This window comes from Stegastes partitus, unplaced genomic scaffold (assembly GCF_000690725.1).
Source record: "Stegastes partitus isolate 25-593 unplaced genomic scaffold, Stegastes_partitus-1.0.2 Scaffold501, whole genome shotgun sequence".
Lineage (NCBI taxonomy): Eukaryota > Metazoa > Chordata > Actinopteri > Pomacentridae > Stegastes > Stegastes partitus.
Genome location: NW_007578232.1, coordinates 166,124 through 183,747, shown reverse-complemented (window position 1 = coordinate 183,747; position 17,624 = coordinate 166,124). Strand labels below are relative to the sequence as shown.

General features: G+C 42.0%; 1 protein-coding gene across 2 annotated transcripts in view; it reads right to left on the bottom strand.

Annotated features, from left to right (window-relative positions):
- The window catches only part of sema3ab (sema domain, immunoglobulin domain (Ig), short basic domain, secreted, (semaphorin) 3Ab), a 34,945-nt gene that overhangs the window by 9,387 nt on the left and 7,934 nt on the right, over window positions 1-17,624 (bottom strand). The window contains exons 2-8 of one of the 2 annotated variants that reach the window (XM_008287444.1): window positions 14,122-14,838; window positions 6,734-6,894; window positions 6,248-6,310; window positions 3,234-3,353; window positions 2,146-2,236; window positions 1,240-1,359; window positions 41-183 (exon numbers count right to left, since the gene is read on the bottom strand). In XM_008287444.1, the coding sequence (XP_008285666.1) occupies window positions 41-183; window positions 1,240-1,359; window positions 2,146-2,236; window positions 3,234-3,353; window positions 6,248-6,310; window positions 6,734-6,894; window positions 14,122-14,239 (816 nt within the window). In that variant the 5' untranslated portion in view covers window positions 14,240-14,838. Of the gene's footprint in view, window positions 1-40; window positions 184-1,239; window positions 1,360-2,145; window positions 2,237-3,233; window positions 3,354-6,247; window positions 6,311-6,733; window positions 6,895-14,121; window positions 14,902-17,624 lie in introns of those variants that run through there. The other variant, XM_008287443.1, reaches the window with a different exon arrangement.

The window sequence follows — 17,624 nt, the reverse complement described above, 5'->3', positions numbered from 1 at the left end:
ACTGTGTGAGGGCCAGTCGTGTATATGTGCGTATGCATACCTTGCAGAGTTGCCCGATGCGAGCGTGTGTGGCCTTTCCTGCATGTTCTCCGTCCATAGCATTCTCTCTGAAGAACAGGTAGATTTTGTCATCTTCTGGGTTGTCACTCTCTGGAATCAGATGAACGCCCAGAAACCTGGGATCTGCAAGACACACACAGACATTAACGGATGCAAGTTTGTAACAAAGTAGAGAGTTTATTTATTTCCCACTTTTAAAGTTTTTGATAATAAAAGCATTTATAACTAAAAATCTAACTGGTAGAATGGTAAAGAGTAGAACAGTAAAAAGCTCTGCAGCCTTTCATTTTTAACCAAGCACTTGAAATATACAATAAAAATACTTGTTAGCCAAAGAGACATAAAGTTACCATATAACATCAATTCAGACATGCACTCATGGGCTTTACTGTATAGAGCCGTGTTAGGTAATAACAAATGTTTTATATTGAATTTTAAACTCCACGGGACAGAGTCAAATGAATAATGTGTTTCTTGCACTTTGTTTGGACTGCAATATTTTGAGCTATGTGCAGACAAGCTACAGCTCCTTGGCTGAGGCAGGAGAATAATAAACATCAATAATATACAGTGGAAAGAACAGTAAAGCTAACCCTTCGGAATGATCTGTATCCATGTATAAATGTGCCTTAAAATATAGCCAGAGCTTCGTTGTAAATTACGGTCACAATCTATTTAAAATAATAACACACAAATCATTGTATGGTTCTGTTTCATATTGAACCACTATCTATCATAGTCCAGATGAACATTTAGGAGAGTTAGTGTGCTGAGAGCATTGACTTTGACAGACAAGTACAGCTGAGTATCATCTGCGTAAAAGTGTAAACTGTATTATGATTATTAAGCTAAAGGCCCAACAGAAGAACAGATCCTTGAGTTACTGCATACGTGGGTCAGAATAGCAGCATTAGCTACAATATAGCTTGTCAAGATGGACATTTTTCTTTTTGATGATTAGTTTTTTCTCTTTGATTAATAGAATGTAAGATCGCAAACAACAGGCCAAAACAGTTGTCTCAGCATGTTCACGGAGAGCTAAATGTTCATCTACGTGCTGAAAGCTGAGTTCAGCGCCAACAAAAACAAAACCGAGCTTTGAGAGTCAGCTTGCAAAATTAAAGACGCTGAAAGTACTGTATAATGAAAACAGTGAGTGACTTTGCTCGTCTCTCTCACCGTTCAGCCACCGGGAGTCATGTTGCTCCGTCCTTATTGGGTGATGCTTGCCAAGAGTGCGAAAGATGGCAAAGTCTCGCCCCATGAAATCTGCCGATGTCCCAGCATACAGCTCCCCGTCTGAGAGTAAGGGGAATAAAATGTGTTAGCATAGTAATGCCAGATGAGAAAACAGTCTTCAGTGACTTTCTTCCCCCCCAAGTGATGCAGGTGTAGGTGAGGAATTGTTCAGGGGGAGCTTAGCAGTACAGGTAGACTCTGAGCCCTGAGAGAACACAGACAGTGACAGACGTGATGAACATCAGGAGTGTGAAATTGACATTAACACAGTAGGCAGGGCTGAGAAGGGAAGCGAGGGAGGGATGAACGGATGGCGGGTCAGATGAGAAGGGACAGGACAGAGGTGTGAGACAGGGGGAGTACATAATAATGCTGGTGAGAAAGCTGAGAGAAAAGAGAGAGGAGATGAGGGGTGATGGGCTGGAAAATGGCCATCTGCTAGGTTAAACGGTGTGATATAACACAATGTGACTGGCAATAATTGGGGGTAGAGAGAAAAAGACATGCTCGCATAGTCCTGCTTTATTTGCCAAAAAAAAAAAATATTGAGATTTAGTGCAGAGAAAACTCAATAAAGTGTCATCTACTATACACACCTACCACTTAAAGGAGGTACAGTCAGATTGAAATAGAGTTTACAGTCTTGCCAATGACGGGTTCCCAGCATGTAAAAGCAGGTCCACTTGTAATGAATGACAGGAATGGCCATGTACTGTTATTCACGCTGACTTTACACCCTATATATCTGCTGCAATGACAGAGCAAGGCGGAGGGTGTTTCTGGACTAACACGGATTTATATGACTTCACTCAAAGAACAGTCGAGCGTATCCGGTCTTGAACTCACCAATTAGCATGGATGCAGTCAGCAGCTTGGGATCGTAGGGACTCTTCCCTCGACCGTTTTCTACATGAGGCTCCAGTCTGAACACGCTGTCCTGTATGTAAAGGAACAGAGAGCCAGATATAGGGGTGCGCATTATTTTCTGGAATAGAGGATTACACGGGGGGAAAAAATTGCCTCAGAATGAGGGGAATTTTTCTCTGTGAAAGCCATTTTGCTGTCATGACATCATGAAATCCAGGTTGCGATACAAAGGCAGTATTTTATGAAAATGGAAATAGGATTGTAAAGGCCCATAAAAGTGTGTTGAAAAATTTTCCATTATGTTGAATAACATTTGATGATACAAAGCAGCAGTTTTTGACTTTTTGCATAGTTACACGCTGCAGAAATCATGTTTCAGAAATATTAAACTAACAAACATACTGCATGCATAAGCAGAAAGTAAACACGCAAGACAGGTGCAGTTTAAAATCATCTTTCCACTCGCGTGTGCCGTCATGGGAAAGAACTGAGAGTGAAAACAATAAATCTGGTGACTCTTTGTGACTCTGTGACCTTGACACTCATAGGAAAGCCATCAGATGAATTACAACTGTGGGTACGGCCCATGCACAGTAGATGGGCTTTCTCAGAGATATTTCCTTCCTCTAATTGTCTGTAAATAGCCGTCTAATGAATAGGAAACTCACATTTATAGGTCTGACTCAGTGACATTTGGAGGAGAAGAGAGTAATTTTCCTCTCTTATACTCAAATGCACATCAAACACACACACACACACACACACACACACACACACACACACACAGATAGAAAGGCAGAGAGAAAGCAGCTCCATATGAGAGTGATGTATTGCAAATCCTGCAGACTGTGACACTCTGTTTAATTTTCCACCTCATTTTGCTGACTGAAACCATTTTTTACGTACTTGTCGTGTCATTTATTAGGAAGATAATTCACTCTGACTCGTCTATATGCGACCAATCACAACTCTTATACTTGATATGAACCTCAGTATAGCTTTTACAGTGTATCCCACACATGTGTCTTTAACAGCAAACGGAGACAGTGGTGGAAGTGTGTCTGTACCTCTGATTTCTTTCCCACCTCCAGGTAGGAACACACAGGATGGAAGGCTCCCGTCCCGCACACGTAGAGATGGGTCTGGTTGAACGGCTGCAACACCTTCACGAAGTTTGAGCACTCTCTCTGATGTAGCAAAGACAGATGAATAATAATAAAGAATAAAGCTAGTTTCAGTTACACCCAAGGACAGCTTGAAAAACGTGGTGACAGCGCTGGATAAATATAAACAGGTCATCCCTAATCACTAAGAGCACAGTTCACAGAGGACAATTCCAACGCTTAAATATGGAGACCTGCGATGCTAACAGAGCACAGCTTAATGTAATCTGCTGTAATTCCCCCGAGAATGCCTCATAAACCGTAGCAGCCTGCTGAGTAATAATTTGAGAACTGATATCATGACCAGATTAAGCGCTGTCATCTATGACTCTGTGCTTTTTTTTTTTTTCGCTCTCCACTCCATCTCCGCTTCAACAAACATGCACGCTGCAGTGTTTCTCTCTGAACTTGGTGACATCTTCCACTGCTGACATCGAACATTTTATACACATGAGCCGTGCAATTTCCCTTGAAGTTTTAGTCAAATCTATACAGCAGTGAATCAGATCATAGAATAAAAAAAAGAGGCAGCCAGGAAAAGCCTATAACAATGCATCAGTGGGTTTACTAGTAGCGGAAAATACAAAAGTGATGATTTTGATTCTGCCTTCTGTTGATCTCTCATGTCTTCTTGCAAAGAAATAGGAATGTTTAATATTCATACTTGCTTTAATCTTTCTGGACCACATATTTACTTATTGTGTGTCTGTTTGTCGTGTGTGTGCGACACAACAGGCATCTGTATGTGTCGTTTGCATTGATCTGATGCCATATGGCATACTTCCTCGTGTTCTGGCAGCACGTGCCCGAGCAGGCCTGACCTCAAATAAAACTGAATGTGTCATCACATATTCACAACAGCAAAGAAAAAAAAAGGCAGAAAAAAAGAAAAGTAGCACAAATTATGCATGACTAAGTTCATCTGGCTTTACTGGGTCATCAGCATACCCGGTTTGTGTAAGCTTTTGTTGTCATTTCGGCAGCTGTCCTTGTTTCCTTGGATTTATATGTGGGTTAGTTTATGTGAGCGGTGAACATCATTGTTGGAAGCAATAACGCACTGCATCAGAGCTCCGTGATACCTGCCATAGCTCGAGTGGATGCACAGAAACAGGAGTGCTTTACGTTTTAGCAAATAAGTAAATTTATCAATAATGTGGAGGAATCTTTAAAATCATACTGCCATGTCAATCTATAAATGTTATCCATGTGGCCTGGTGTGAAAAATATCTAGTATGTGATGTGAGAAAGCTTTAGGATCTGCACCAGGAAGCTCAAATTAAGAATATTTAACAACAATTATTTTTCAGTTTTTCTATGCAATCACGACAGCTCGCCCTCATACTGTCACACCCACTAGAGAAAAAGGAAAGCTTCAATGATCGCATAACCTTACAGCTTCCCTTCTTCTCCTGTGGGTGTACCGTCACACCTTTTCACACCCATCTACCTCATTCTTTCCTCCCTGCTTCATCTCGCAGAAGTGTTTGCTTTGAGCACATCAAGGGGCATTAGTGGACTCGCTCTCCTTTCTCTCTCTCCACCTCGCTTTAATTCTCACTCTCCTCCAACTGGAACAGAGAGAGACCACCCCTCAGGGTACCTTATTCATCCCATGCCATAATGTTTACAGAAAACACACAAAAGACTTCACGGCACTTCAAAATCAGCCACAGAGATAGGGCTCCGAGGCCGGGGGAACTTGCCCTTTTCTGACCGGTGAACTGAGCCACAAACAGCGCTGCCATGATTTTTACATTCCCAGCGTATTGCCTGAGGCCCGATTGAAGATAGAATTCATAACACAGCTTTCAGGGAGCGGAGACAACCTCTCAGCGTGTTTACACAGTGTTTCGCCACACCACACAAGCTGCTCTAAAACTGCACTTGGCCAGATTGGAGGAGATGTGATGCTTGGCTTGTCATGCGAAAGGTTGAGTGAGGTGAGGAGTCTGAAAAAGCCCTGAATCATAATGCTGCAACAACTCATGATTGGTTTGACGTCCAGCTTTGACTTCAACTTAAAATTCTAAAGTGAATATACTCCACAGGCTTAAAACTGCAGGGTTCAAATTATAAATAGTGCTCCTCATTGTGTGGTTTCTAATGTGATTTTGGTAAAGGTTTGAATTTATTTGTTAAACGAGCTGAGTCTGAGGGCTACAGTCGGAATACCAGCCGCAGTAATGCACTTGAATTAGGTGACACCAGTTTGTCTAATTTAAATGAAGTAAATGAGTCTTTCCACTTTAAATCTTTAAGTCTGTCTCAAAGGATCGCTTTCATCTTTCGTAGGAGCCTATCAAATCTTCTAAATCCGGTTTTGATTCGTTCCCCAAAGGGTCGTCTGAAAATACCATAAAAACAAAGAATGTGCGACCACAAACAATTTTCAAATATCACAGCAGAAAAATGAAAAATTTACGGTTTAATAAGCTGGGAACACTAATGTCTGCGATCCCTAAATACACGGTGGTAGTTGTTATTCATGCAGTACTGTTGTGCCAGTAAGTCTGGCAGAAAACACTGTGATTTTCCAGGCTTTACTCTATTAAATAGAGTGCCCAGAGGCTTGATAAGTGATTAAGGTCAAATGATGGTCTCAATCATGGCTCTAAGATTATGATCAGACCTATAGCGAGCTGGGCTGTGTGTTTTCCATATGATGGATTGTAAACATACTGGTATAAACAAGCTGAGAGGAGAAAAAAAACTAAATTAATCCTTATATTGTGTATGATTAAACTGCCATGTATATGGAGTGCATGTAATCCTGATGCAACTACAAGAGAGATTTGCTTTGAGATCTGCAGAGATGCACGTAGTACAAGAGAACAAAGACATTTTCAAACATCTGTGGGAGTAGAGGGGCAAAACGCTGACAGCCCACGTGAAAGATGGACGGTTTTAGCTCTCACCGAGAGATCTTTTCCTGCCCACTTGCATTCATCTCTTCTGGTGGGAGAAGCCGGCCAAGGGATCTGAAACACAAACAAAGTTCCTGTACATGTTAAAAAAGAATCACCCCCACTTAGAATCAATTTTACAGAGTCAGCCGATGGAGCTGCAGCCTGTGTACGCGGATGTGTATATATGAGAGTTGAAGGGGTCACAATGCGATTTGTTCTCCACTTTGTTTCAGTTTACTCCATTATTCATCCAGGTGTGCAGAGAGCAGCTAACATGCCTGGCACAGCGTGTGATCGTGTGCGACAGCCCTGGTCTGAAATATTCATGAGGCACTTTTCTGTAGAAACAGAAAAGAGAGTCCCGAGATACCTGAGCCTTCGCCTGGCACTTTGGATGAAGATGCACAGACGCAAGGCAGGTAATAAGTCGGTCAGAAACAACACTTAGAGCCGCCAATAGATGAAACCGTCGGATGCAAATCATCGGCGTTGTACCTGCGCGTAGTCTTTGCTGATATTGAGGAGGTTGAAGGAGAAGATGTGGTCCTTGGCTCCCACCACCAGCCTTCCTTTCTCCTCGTCTAACAGGAAGGTGTGGTAAGCCGAGCTGTCGGCCAGACCGTCAAAGGTCACGAGGTTGTTGGACTCCAACATTTCTAGGGAGAAAAATGGTGATTGTTGTTAAATATTTTGGAATCTGTGGGTCACATGAAAGTCAAATAAAATCCATCAGGTCAGTGTTTGTTTTTTTAGTCATTCTATTCTATACAGGTTCGTCCCTTTATTCTTTATAGTCGACCTGCTCAGCTGTCATCTAGCACATATATACCTCTATGACACTGAATAGATTAAAGAATGTTGGTTATTGTGCCCAAATCCCTGATAGACTGGAGCGTACTGTTTTATTAAAGCCTCCCTCACATATTTATATTCTTTCCTATTTACATAAATGTTGTTGTTTCCCTTTCCGTTACAAACTCATCTCACAACCAGAAATCGTACGGCTTGGCCAAGCTGACAGATGACAGCGAACAGCCACTGCCAAGCCAAATTGGACTCGGCAGGTAAAGCCAGCACTGGGAGCCCATAATCAGACTGTCTGCATGGGGAAGTGACCTTCATCGGCGCAGCCAAGCAGAACTTGGTATACTCACAATGGAAAACTGGGAGGAATATATGTCATATTACTCTGATAATATTTCATAGCCCAAACTGCAGGATTACTCTAAACCACACTGGGCTGCAGCACACGTTTTTTGCAACTTAATGCGTCGGTCTGCCAAGTCCGGCAAAGTAGTGACATTTGCTTTCCCAGCAGAAAGCCAGACTTGTCCCGGACATTGAGGATCTAATTACCGTAACGACCTCTAAAGGTGGCATTATGACTATGGTATTATAACACCTTTTGTGGAACAAGTGTAGACACACACACAAACACGTATACACATTAATTCTCTCCCCTTCTCACATTTTGTTCTCACCAACAAAGTCTAACCACACTATGACCCCCTTCCATTGACCACCCACACAAAAGGCTAGAGAGTTATGGAACGGCTCCTTCGGTGCCCGCTCTCTCTTTCTCTTGCTCTTTCTCGGGGAGGTAAAAAACAAAAACTCTCATGAATGTTTTAGCAGGGAGAATGCCCCCTATCTGAAGTGTGTCAGAACCCAAGAGAGTGAGAAGACACAAGCTTGAGGAAAATTGGTTTAAGAGAAAAGAACACCGGAGAAGAGAGAGCGTTACACCGACTGGTTTTATTCATTCATAAACTCTCTCTCTCTCATTTTAATAAGAATTTCCAGGTTAAAACGAGGGTCGTGAATGTTGTGCAATGAAAATCTGGTAACTGGTAATTGAGAAAATGTGTGTGAGGATTTAAGGAATACAACCAGCAAACATCACCATTTAAACACAATTGGTGTGTATATTTCAAAAACATACTTTTAAAGCAAACACTGCTTTTTTTTAATTGCCTACATGTAAATTAAAGCAATCATTCTGAGTCAAAACACAGGTCAGTTGTTTCAAATTATGGGGCTTTGGAGAGCGGAATTTATGGGAATGCGCTTTATGAGACCAGTGTGGTGGTAACAATAGTTTTTTGTTGTTTTTTTTAAAGCAACTAAAAAATAGAAAGGGTGTTGAGGTGAATGAAAAACCTAAGCTGGATATGAAGAACTTTATGCAATTTGATTTCCAGATATTATTTCACTTGCATGCACACACATCTGCGCGGCCCTACTGTACACACAGGATGCTAGCATACAATAGGTTGACACCCCGCTGTTATTGTTATTGTCTTGGTGATTTCGTTGGCTTCCTGTGCCTCAGTGCTGATGGGGAAGGATTTAGAGAGTCTCCTAAATATATACACACATCGCTGAGTGACCCAACCCTCCCTGATTCCCTGCTGCAAAGTCTTCTGAGGACTCAAAATATAAACCTCATGTAAGAAAAAAAAAAAAATCCAGCAGGGATTTAAAAGTATTCTTCAAGTTGTTAAGAAGAGATTTTGCTTGTAGCCAGTCAGATACATAATGGGGCCGGTTTGAATCCAGAAAGCTGCTTTAGGACGTACAGTAGCAACACAAGCCGATGCGGTTTTGTCCGTAGATACCTTACACAATTTAAATAAACATAGAATAAATTCCTCCAGATGTGCGGTTGGATCAACTTGGATCAAGTGTGCTTGAATCTGAAGATGCTACAATAGATTATTCTGTTTGCATTTTAATGTGTAAATTGAGACGCCACATAGGGTGTTATTGGGCAATACACCCACTAGCTTTAAGAGTATAAAAAAAAGTTATGAAAAGGGAGCAGTAGAGGTTATAGTTGATTTTCCTCTGTAGCCATGGTGATCAGTCATTAGTGGACCTGCGCTGACAGCACCACAACATCCGCCTGCTACCTCTAACCCCTTCTCACCTGTACCGAGGCTGCGTTTGTGTGTGTGGGAGACAATGATGAAGAAAGAGAAGCCATGCTCCATCGGTAATATATTTACTTTTGCTCCATATAACAAGGAAACACGTATAGTTCTGGATATTGTGGCAACTCCAGCGAGTTAATAATACACACACACTGACGCACAGTGATGAGTCACTTGGAAAAGCTACAAGATTCCTTTGGTCCTCAAACAATGCAAAAAAAAAAAAAAAGTGTGTAATTTGTGTATAATCTGTTTATGTAAAGGAAACTAATAATTGCTAATAGAAGTTTTATAAACAGCAAGGTGTTAAGGAGCTGCAGGGAAACTGCACAGACATGATGACTACACTTCATTTCTCCTCAAACCACATCCCCGTGTGACAGAAAGGAGAATATCATCACCGCATCCACCCACCACACACACACACACACACACACACACACGTCTCTGGTTTGTGAAAATTGTGTATGGGAGTGGTGTCCATGGCAACAGACCATTCAACAGAGACTACAGCTAAGTTATTAAAAGCTAATCATCCAGAGACAGATACTCTATGGGTATTGTGTGTGGATCTGTGTATGTGTGTGTGTGTGTGTTTATGGAGCATGGCGCGCTGAGTGTTATTGGAAAGAAACAGGATGTTTTCAAGCCACACCAGAGGCAGTAGCCTATACATGTCTGAACCGGTGTCCCCGCCAGTTAAACATAAACAGGTGGGCATGCATACGTAAAGATACGCTTCTTATGTCTTCTGTTTAACCCACAACTTCAAAGAGAAGTCGATTCTGACAAACCAAACCGTGAGCTCCATGGCAACGTTTGACAGTAACAGTAAAGTCTAACGTCGTGCCACATGAAACATGTTTGGCCAATAGACTGTTTGTTGCAGCAGACGGAAAGACGGAGGCAGACGGACAGGTGGATGGGGAAATGTGTGGTCTGTAACAGGTGTCAGCTGCCGCCCTGCCATACTTTACTAATGTTCTGTCTCACCCTACAATTGTTGAGGTTGTCAAGAAACCCTGAAAACGTCTTGTTTCATGAGCAGCTTTTGCCCCGCTGCGTGCTTCGCTCCCACCCTTTACCTCCCTTTACCTTTGGTGAAATAACTAATGTGCCACCTATTCTTCTCCGAATCAAGGACAAGGAGAGCGGGAGAGAGAAAGAGGGAGCAAGCGAAAGTACGAGACAAAGAGACAGAGAGGGAGATAAGGGGGCAGATGGAAGGGATGCAAAGAATCAACAGTCCCATGTGAGACCGATAAAAATAAACTCTTTTACCCTACATTCTCTCCGTCTTTCTCTTTCTCAACTGGAGGGCACGGGGAGTGTTATCTAAGTGCTTCCTAAGAAAAAAAGCAGATACACTTCTTAATAATAACCCACGCGTGGCAGCGCTGTATGTAGGAACGCCGCGGCTCGGCCCTGCTTCAGTAGCGCTCGCTTTGGCTTAGTGTGTGATTGCACACTGACAAAACACAACATATCACTGCATCACTTTAAGTACAGTCATCGATTCACCCTCGCCTGAGGGAATCCACCACAAAGCCTCAGTGTCAAGCAGATATGCAGGAAAACACACCTCCTCAAACGCTTTGACACATTCGAAATTGGCCTACGGTTTGATTGCTTGTTGTTTTAAATAAACGGTTGCATTCCAGATTCAGTTAGAATGTAAACATTAGAGTTTCATTCTGCAGTTAGATAATAATTAATATTTGTTTTCATGTTGTGATGACATGGTCTGCTCTCTCTGCTATTGCTGCTTCTTGAAATCCTCGTTAAAACAAACAAATCTGTGCTAATTGTAGTTAAACCCTTGCAAAAAAAAAGGCACTGATTCTTTTGTTAACACAGTTGTGCGTTAACTATTGTGTAATAGTTGGGAACATAAGGTAACTGTTTAGTTGGTTAGAACATTTATGTTTTTCATTTTGTGATTTGCACCCACATTGGAAAATGTCTTTATTAAAACTGTCATATTGATTTCAACCACATTTTCCAGCTCTTCATCACACCGTGCCCATTTGTAAGGCAATAGCCACGGGCAGTGGAGACTCTCTGAGCAGATGTACTTAAACAAAGTGAATTTATCTTCTCAAGTTGCAGCCAGTGCAGATGATGTCTATAAAGATTTGTTTGAAAGCTCCGGGAGAAACATGTCAAATAGCAAGCTAACATCGCAAAGCAAATCCTCAACCTGTCTCCAGTTAGAGCCGACTATTTAGAACCCGATAAAACCTCCAAACATCCAGCCCTGTGAGTGTGTAGGATACCTTCCCATGGCCATTCGGAGTTTATACCGCACACACCCCGAGAAACCCAACTCCGCTCTGAAGATTCTTAACGTGCTTATGGATTAAAGGTCTTTGGGAGAACTTCTCCATTCTCCGACTCTGATTAAAAGTCATTTCACACCACAGTGAAAACAAGAATAACACCAAAACACAAACAGCTGAATGAATGACTGCTGAAGAGTCATTTTGTGGCCCGGCGAGATTAAGTGGTTTCCTCTGTAGTTTAATTTCAAGAGTATTACTTTTGTCTGTTCTTGTGTGTGCATTCGCCCCGATGTGCGTCCGCCGATACGTGCTGTTGTGCAAATCCTTGGCTCTGCTGAGAAGAGGGGTGGACAGGTCGGGAAGAAGGAGTACTTCTGGCAGTACACCCACATCCTATAAAACCCAAGCACCTTCTCCGTCTTCCTCTGGACAGTAAACATTATGTGCTCTGCTTCATGTGACCCATAAACTTGAAAACCATATGGATCCCTGTTCGCTCCATCCATAGAGGATCCGAGAGGATCCAGTTACCCAGATGTTAAGAATCGATCTCACATCAGTTTATGCTAAAGTTTAACATGCAGTATGTGAAACTCTCATGATGCTTTTTGCTGCTGCTGCAAGTCAGCGGCCTCCCACTCCTGCTTCCTCATCATCACCCAGTCACCTAATTGTTGATACAGTTGGATGTTAGCTCTTGTTTAGGTAGCCATGGGGTATTGTTTTCTTTCCCCCTACTCCACTGCCCTCCTGCCCCTCAACCCTCACTTTCAAAGATGTGTTGGAATCTTCTAAGGTTTAGCAAGGAGGCTAGGTGTGTGTGCTGTGGTGGAGGTAGTTGGTCAGGGAAGCTGGTATGTTTCCCTGAGAGAGTCGACCTGTGTCCACTGGGGGACTCATACTGCGGGGGAGCAGGCTGCTGCACGGGTTCACGCTTTTGAAATAAACACTTCCCCGCCGCGCTCACATGAGTGAAGTCTGCAGGAAAGTGGAAAACATGTGGAAGTGTGTGAAGGCCTGAACACATTAATTTAGACGTGTACACCTTTTTCCCAGTATTCCCAGTGACCTGTAGGGGTCAGAGTTCCTTCACCTCACCATCCCATGTGTCACTGATCAGACGTGACTTCCTCTGGACTTCTCAGACTGTCTAGTCAGATGCTTTCTCTAATTCACCACACTGAATCATCTGCTTTCCTCCGTGAGTAAATCTGCTTCACCTATCGCAGGGGTAATAAATAATTTATATGATGAAATAAATGATTCATAGCGCAATAATCCCCTGGCACTCGCCTAATGGGACCTACAACGGATAATGTTTGAAATTCTACAGTATTGTATGAATAATATTTCTACCACATTGCAGGAATGAGAATTATACCTGCTCAGCATTCTCTGGATATAACTCCTCAGCCAGGGGTGGTGCCAAATATTGTCCCCCCCACCAGCCGAACTCAAAATGAAGACTAATGGAAATATTGAATGCAGCCAAATAAGCAGGCAGGCCACACTGCTACCTGAAGGCCCCGACTCCTAATAGAGATATCACTGTATGGGCGTGTTTCACCAAACTGACAGCATGTGGTTTTAAATGACTGATACCCTCACAGGTATCATTTGCTATCTACAGATGGCCATGTATTTATGTGTGTGTGTGTGTGTGTGTGTGTGTGTGCATACTTGTGTGTATAATTATGGATCCCCCAGTGCTGAGCGAGAAACATTTCTCTTTGGGAGAGCCATCTGCTGAAACAGACCTGCACCATTCATCCTGAGTATAATTACCATGCAGGAGAGAACGGAGCGGAAAAATGACATCCAGGAAAAAAAAAAAGAAAGAAAGCGAGAGAGACAGAGAGAGAGAGAGAGAGAGGGATAAATGACGCTCAACTGCCAGGGAGTCCGTATCTGGCATCACTTTTCATTGCGAAACTGACAACTGTAGTTGATCAAAACAGGGACGGCGCTCGGGAATGCATCAGGGACAGACGTCTGTAATAAACAGTTGAGCTGCACCGTAGCGATACATTAGACTCCAGCACTTCTTTTATTTAATCTGGCAAGTGAAGTTGCTCAACTTAAACCCCTGTCTTCTTGGGATAATAGTTTATATAAGGAATTATTCACATTAATTCCTATTTATCAGCCCCCAGCTGATTCAGAAACATGGTTCCACTGCCACAAGCTTTCCATGACAACCCCACAGTTTCCTCTATTTCCCAAGTAAATTGAACATAAATGCTATAAATGCCACGACTATTAGAGGTCAGTAAAATCTAATAGCGTATAAAACTATTTTCATGTTCAAAAATGGATCTGTGCCTGACTGAAACCGTATACAGATGCATTACTCTGTGGCACAAGCAGCGTATTAGCCTGATACGCCATAAAGTTTAACAGCCTCGTAAGGAATTAATTTACTTGTTGCAACTCAGTTTACGTTATTAGTATTTTCACAAGTAACCGCAGCCAAAGCATCTTTCTGCCTCATAGAGGGCATGTAGGATCTCACAGTTCGTATAACTTCTACAGACACTGTATGTGGGATTTAAACCTGCATGAGCAAGAGGAAAAGCTTTAGGGCACCTTCTTCCACAGAGACAAGCGTGAAAAGCTGAATCACTGAGGGTGTTATCATTTAAAGGACAATACAAACTCACAGACGCACCTTTATAGGAGAGTTTTAGCCGGGGAACGTTGGTCTTGGTCTGCTGGGCTCCGCTGCCCTCCGTCCTGAGCAGAGTCACCCCACATAGCAGCATAAAGCTGCCCCAGAGAAAGCCCATGGTCCAGGGGCAATAGAGGCTACAGAGGTCCTTTAAATATACGACTCCAGTGCGAACAGTCTCAGGTCTGGTTTTGTAGAAAAAAAAGCTTGTAGTAGAAATCGTTCCTGTTGTCCAATAATTACAAAAAAAAAAAAATGCTGGTGGGTCAGTCCAGGTTGGTTCACAGCAGCTCTTGTCTCCTGCCAGATCAAAAACCCTCTCCTGTTCCAGGGGTCAAAAGCCAAAATTAGAGTCCAACTCAAGGGGACCTGCAAAGCAGAGTTGGGGGTTATGGGTCAATGTCACTGCGAGTGAGTGAGTCTCCCACACCAGTAAGTCAGTGGTAAACCAAACTAAGCACCAATAAAAGCTCTTCACTATCCTAAATGCAATGAGGAGTCAGTAAGTGTGGGCATGACTGCCATAGTTCTCTGTCCTGGTGTCTAACAAGCATGTAGCTCAGTCTAAACAGCCATCTACGTTATCACTGAGTTCAGCTAAAGAAAGGAAAACAGGTCCAGTTTGTTTCAGCTGTTAATCCCGTCTGCTTGGTAAGCACAATCTTCACTGACTCTCTCTCTCTCTCTCCTTCTTTCACTCTGTGTTTCTATCTGCCTCTCTGTCTCTACTTAACACTCCTCTGAACTAGTTCAGCCCCACTCAGCTCTGCCCTGTCCCCACAGCACAAGGCACACAGTGCAACTGAGAACAGCTGAGGCAGACAGCACAGTCAGAGCGAGAGAGAGAGAGAGAGAGAGAGAGAGGGATGGTGAGCGAGGCCGAGCGAGGGAGAGAGAGACTGAGAGTGAGACGGAGGAATAAGGGGAGTGCAGTGTAGGCGGGAGAAAGAGTGGAAGAGAGCATGAGAGAAAAGAAAACTGTGAGTTGTATGGTGGAGAGGAGGTTAGGGCAAGGCAAGAGGTTAGAGAGAGTGTGAAAACAGGAAAACAGCCAAATGTGAAAGTGGAAAATATTGAGAAGTGAGTTAGAGTTTTGAAAATTTATCTTTTGCTGTTGTTAGTGTAGTTTATCTATGATAATAATGATTTTAAGTAAAGCTAAGTGTTTTTATTAGATATTATTATAATGCTATGATAAATTGTTCTCTTAATAGACTTAAATGATCTTTGAGAAAAGAAAACTGCATGTGTCTCACAAACAAAATCCATATTTTACAAAAAAGAGTGTTTAAAAAAGTTACCAACTTACAACAGTCACTCCAGCACAAAGATGGACTGAAAACAGTTGGGTACAATTGTGTGCAAACAATTGTATGTGAAAGAAGTTTGAAAACTCAGACACAGTGCACAAACCACTATAATAAATCTTTCTCTTAATAGATTAAAATGATCTTTAAAAACCTGCACATGTCCCAAAAATAATCCATATTTTTACAAAAATAGAGTATTTAAAAAGATAACCAACCTACAACGGTGACTCCAGCACAACGATGGACTGATTTCACAGTTATCAAAAAATCACATTAATCATTTACAAAATTACACACTTAAAAAAAGGTAAGAATAGAATTTGTGTGCAATAAATCAATTTGTTTTGACCAAATAAGCCATTCTGTGCTTAACCTTTTCTTACAGATATTTTGTTTTTCGTTTTCTGTCACATTTTTTATTGCATTTTTATTTTTTTGTATTATGCATGCATGATTACTTTTTTCTTTTCAAATCAAATGAATCTCCTTGTTGTTCCTCTCTTGTATTGTTCTGTTTCTTCTTTATTCCCTCTTTAGACTCGCATATTACAGAAAGGTGTTCACATCAAGTCATATGTATCACAGCTAAATATTATAAAACCACAACTTTTTGTTTACTGTCATCTCAGGAAAGAATATCACTGACCCCATCACAAATTAGATATAGTGTTCTTGGGTGAAGAAGCCAGACAGACAGACTTTACCAAACCGGCCTACTTTATAATGTAAAGCATCAGCAGATTTATCTTACCTGAGTCTGATGGATTAGCGGTGAGGATGATGTTAAAGTGTCCTAACTCATGGTTTTACATGGAGCTATATAGACAAACAGACAAACACATCTTGTCAAGCCCATCTGTCTGGTGATGGCGCCACTTAAGTTTCAACAATCACATGGGTGAACAGAGAAGTTCCCAGAATGGGGGTCTTTTCAAGCTTAATTTAATTTTCAAGCTAAATTTTCTGTGTTATAGGTTAAAGTCTGACTAATCTAATTCTGTGAAAAAGTTTTACAACAAGCAATTGCCATCGTTCCCAGGATGACGTACTGTAAATATATCAAGTATGTAACAAGTGCAAACGCTCTGACACGATCCACAAACCGCTATCATAAATCTGTCTCCTAATAGATGAAAACGGTCTTTGTGAAAAGCCTGCATGTGTCCCACAAACATCATTCACATTTTACAAAAATAGAGTGTTTATAAAAGGCCAAATTAACAAGCGACAAACAGTCACTCCAGCACAAAGATGGATTGATTGGGCACTTATTGGCTACTCCATCATAGTTTGAAGGGGAGTTCCCTGTCTTTTCTTCTAAACCATCCCAAATGAGATGTCACTCTCCCTCTAAACAGCAGACCCTCAGTGAGCTGATTCCCTCTCGTGGTGAATGATAATGACTTTAGTGGCAATGGTGTGGTTAAGACCTCTAACAGGCTGTATCCATCTGGATAAAGAGCCATCAGACAGTGGGAGGAGAGCTGAACTAATCCTGTAGTGAAGGGACGGGCCTCTCGGTTATGCTAATGTAAGCTGGCGCTTGGAGGGTTCCAGTGAGAACACTGGAGTCTATGGGGAACAAGTGTCACGCCAAAGTCTGTGTTTCACAAACAGACTGGATTAGGGGCTGGAACAGGCAGATCCTTTTCTGCACTGTGTGGGATTGGCAGTGTTGACGTACTAGTTCATTATTCCAAGGATCATGTAACCCAATCTGCCATAACTAAGACCAGACAGAGTGATTGTTTGAGGTGAATTAGGAGTGAATGGCCCTCTTAAGAATGTTTCTCCACACTTGTGCTGGCTGTGCTTCTTGCATGTTGATAGCTGCATTTGATTTTCTTGTGCACAGCAGGACTATAACTGTCGTTGCTACTTCAGCAACGCCACTGAAACTCTCAGTTGACGTGCTGTAAATTAGTATCATCCTGTTCTTATCAAAAATGCAAATGCACATTTAAAAATTGACTCTTAAATTCTCATAGTTCCCTCCTCAAACAGAAAAAAAACTCACCGATTTAATGTACTCTGCAGTTTCTCTTCATCTTTCTTTCATTTATTTTAAACTTGCTCTTTATTAACCTTCAAAGTTGTCTTTATTTCTGAATGGACTGGTGTCACCTTGGAGATTTAAACTCCCTACCGGATTTACAGTCTTGTAAAATTGTTTTAATTGCATCCTCCTGTTCC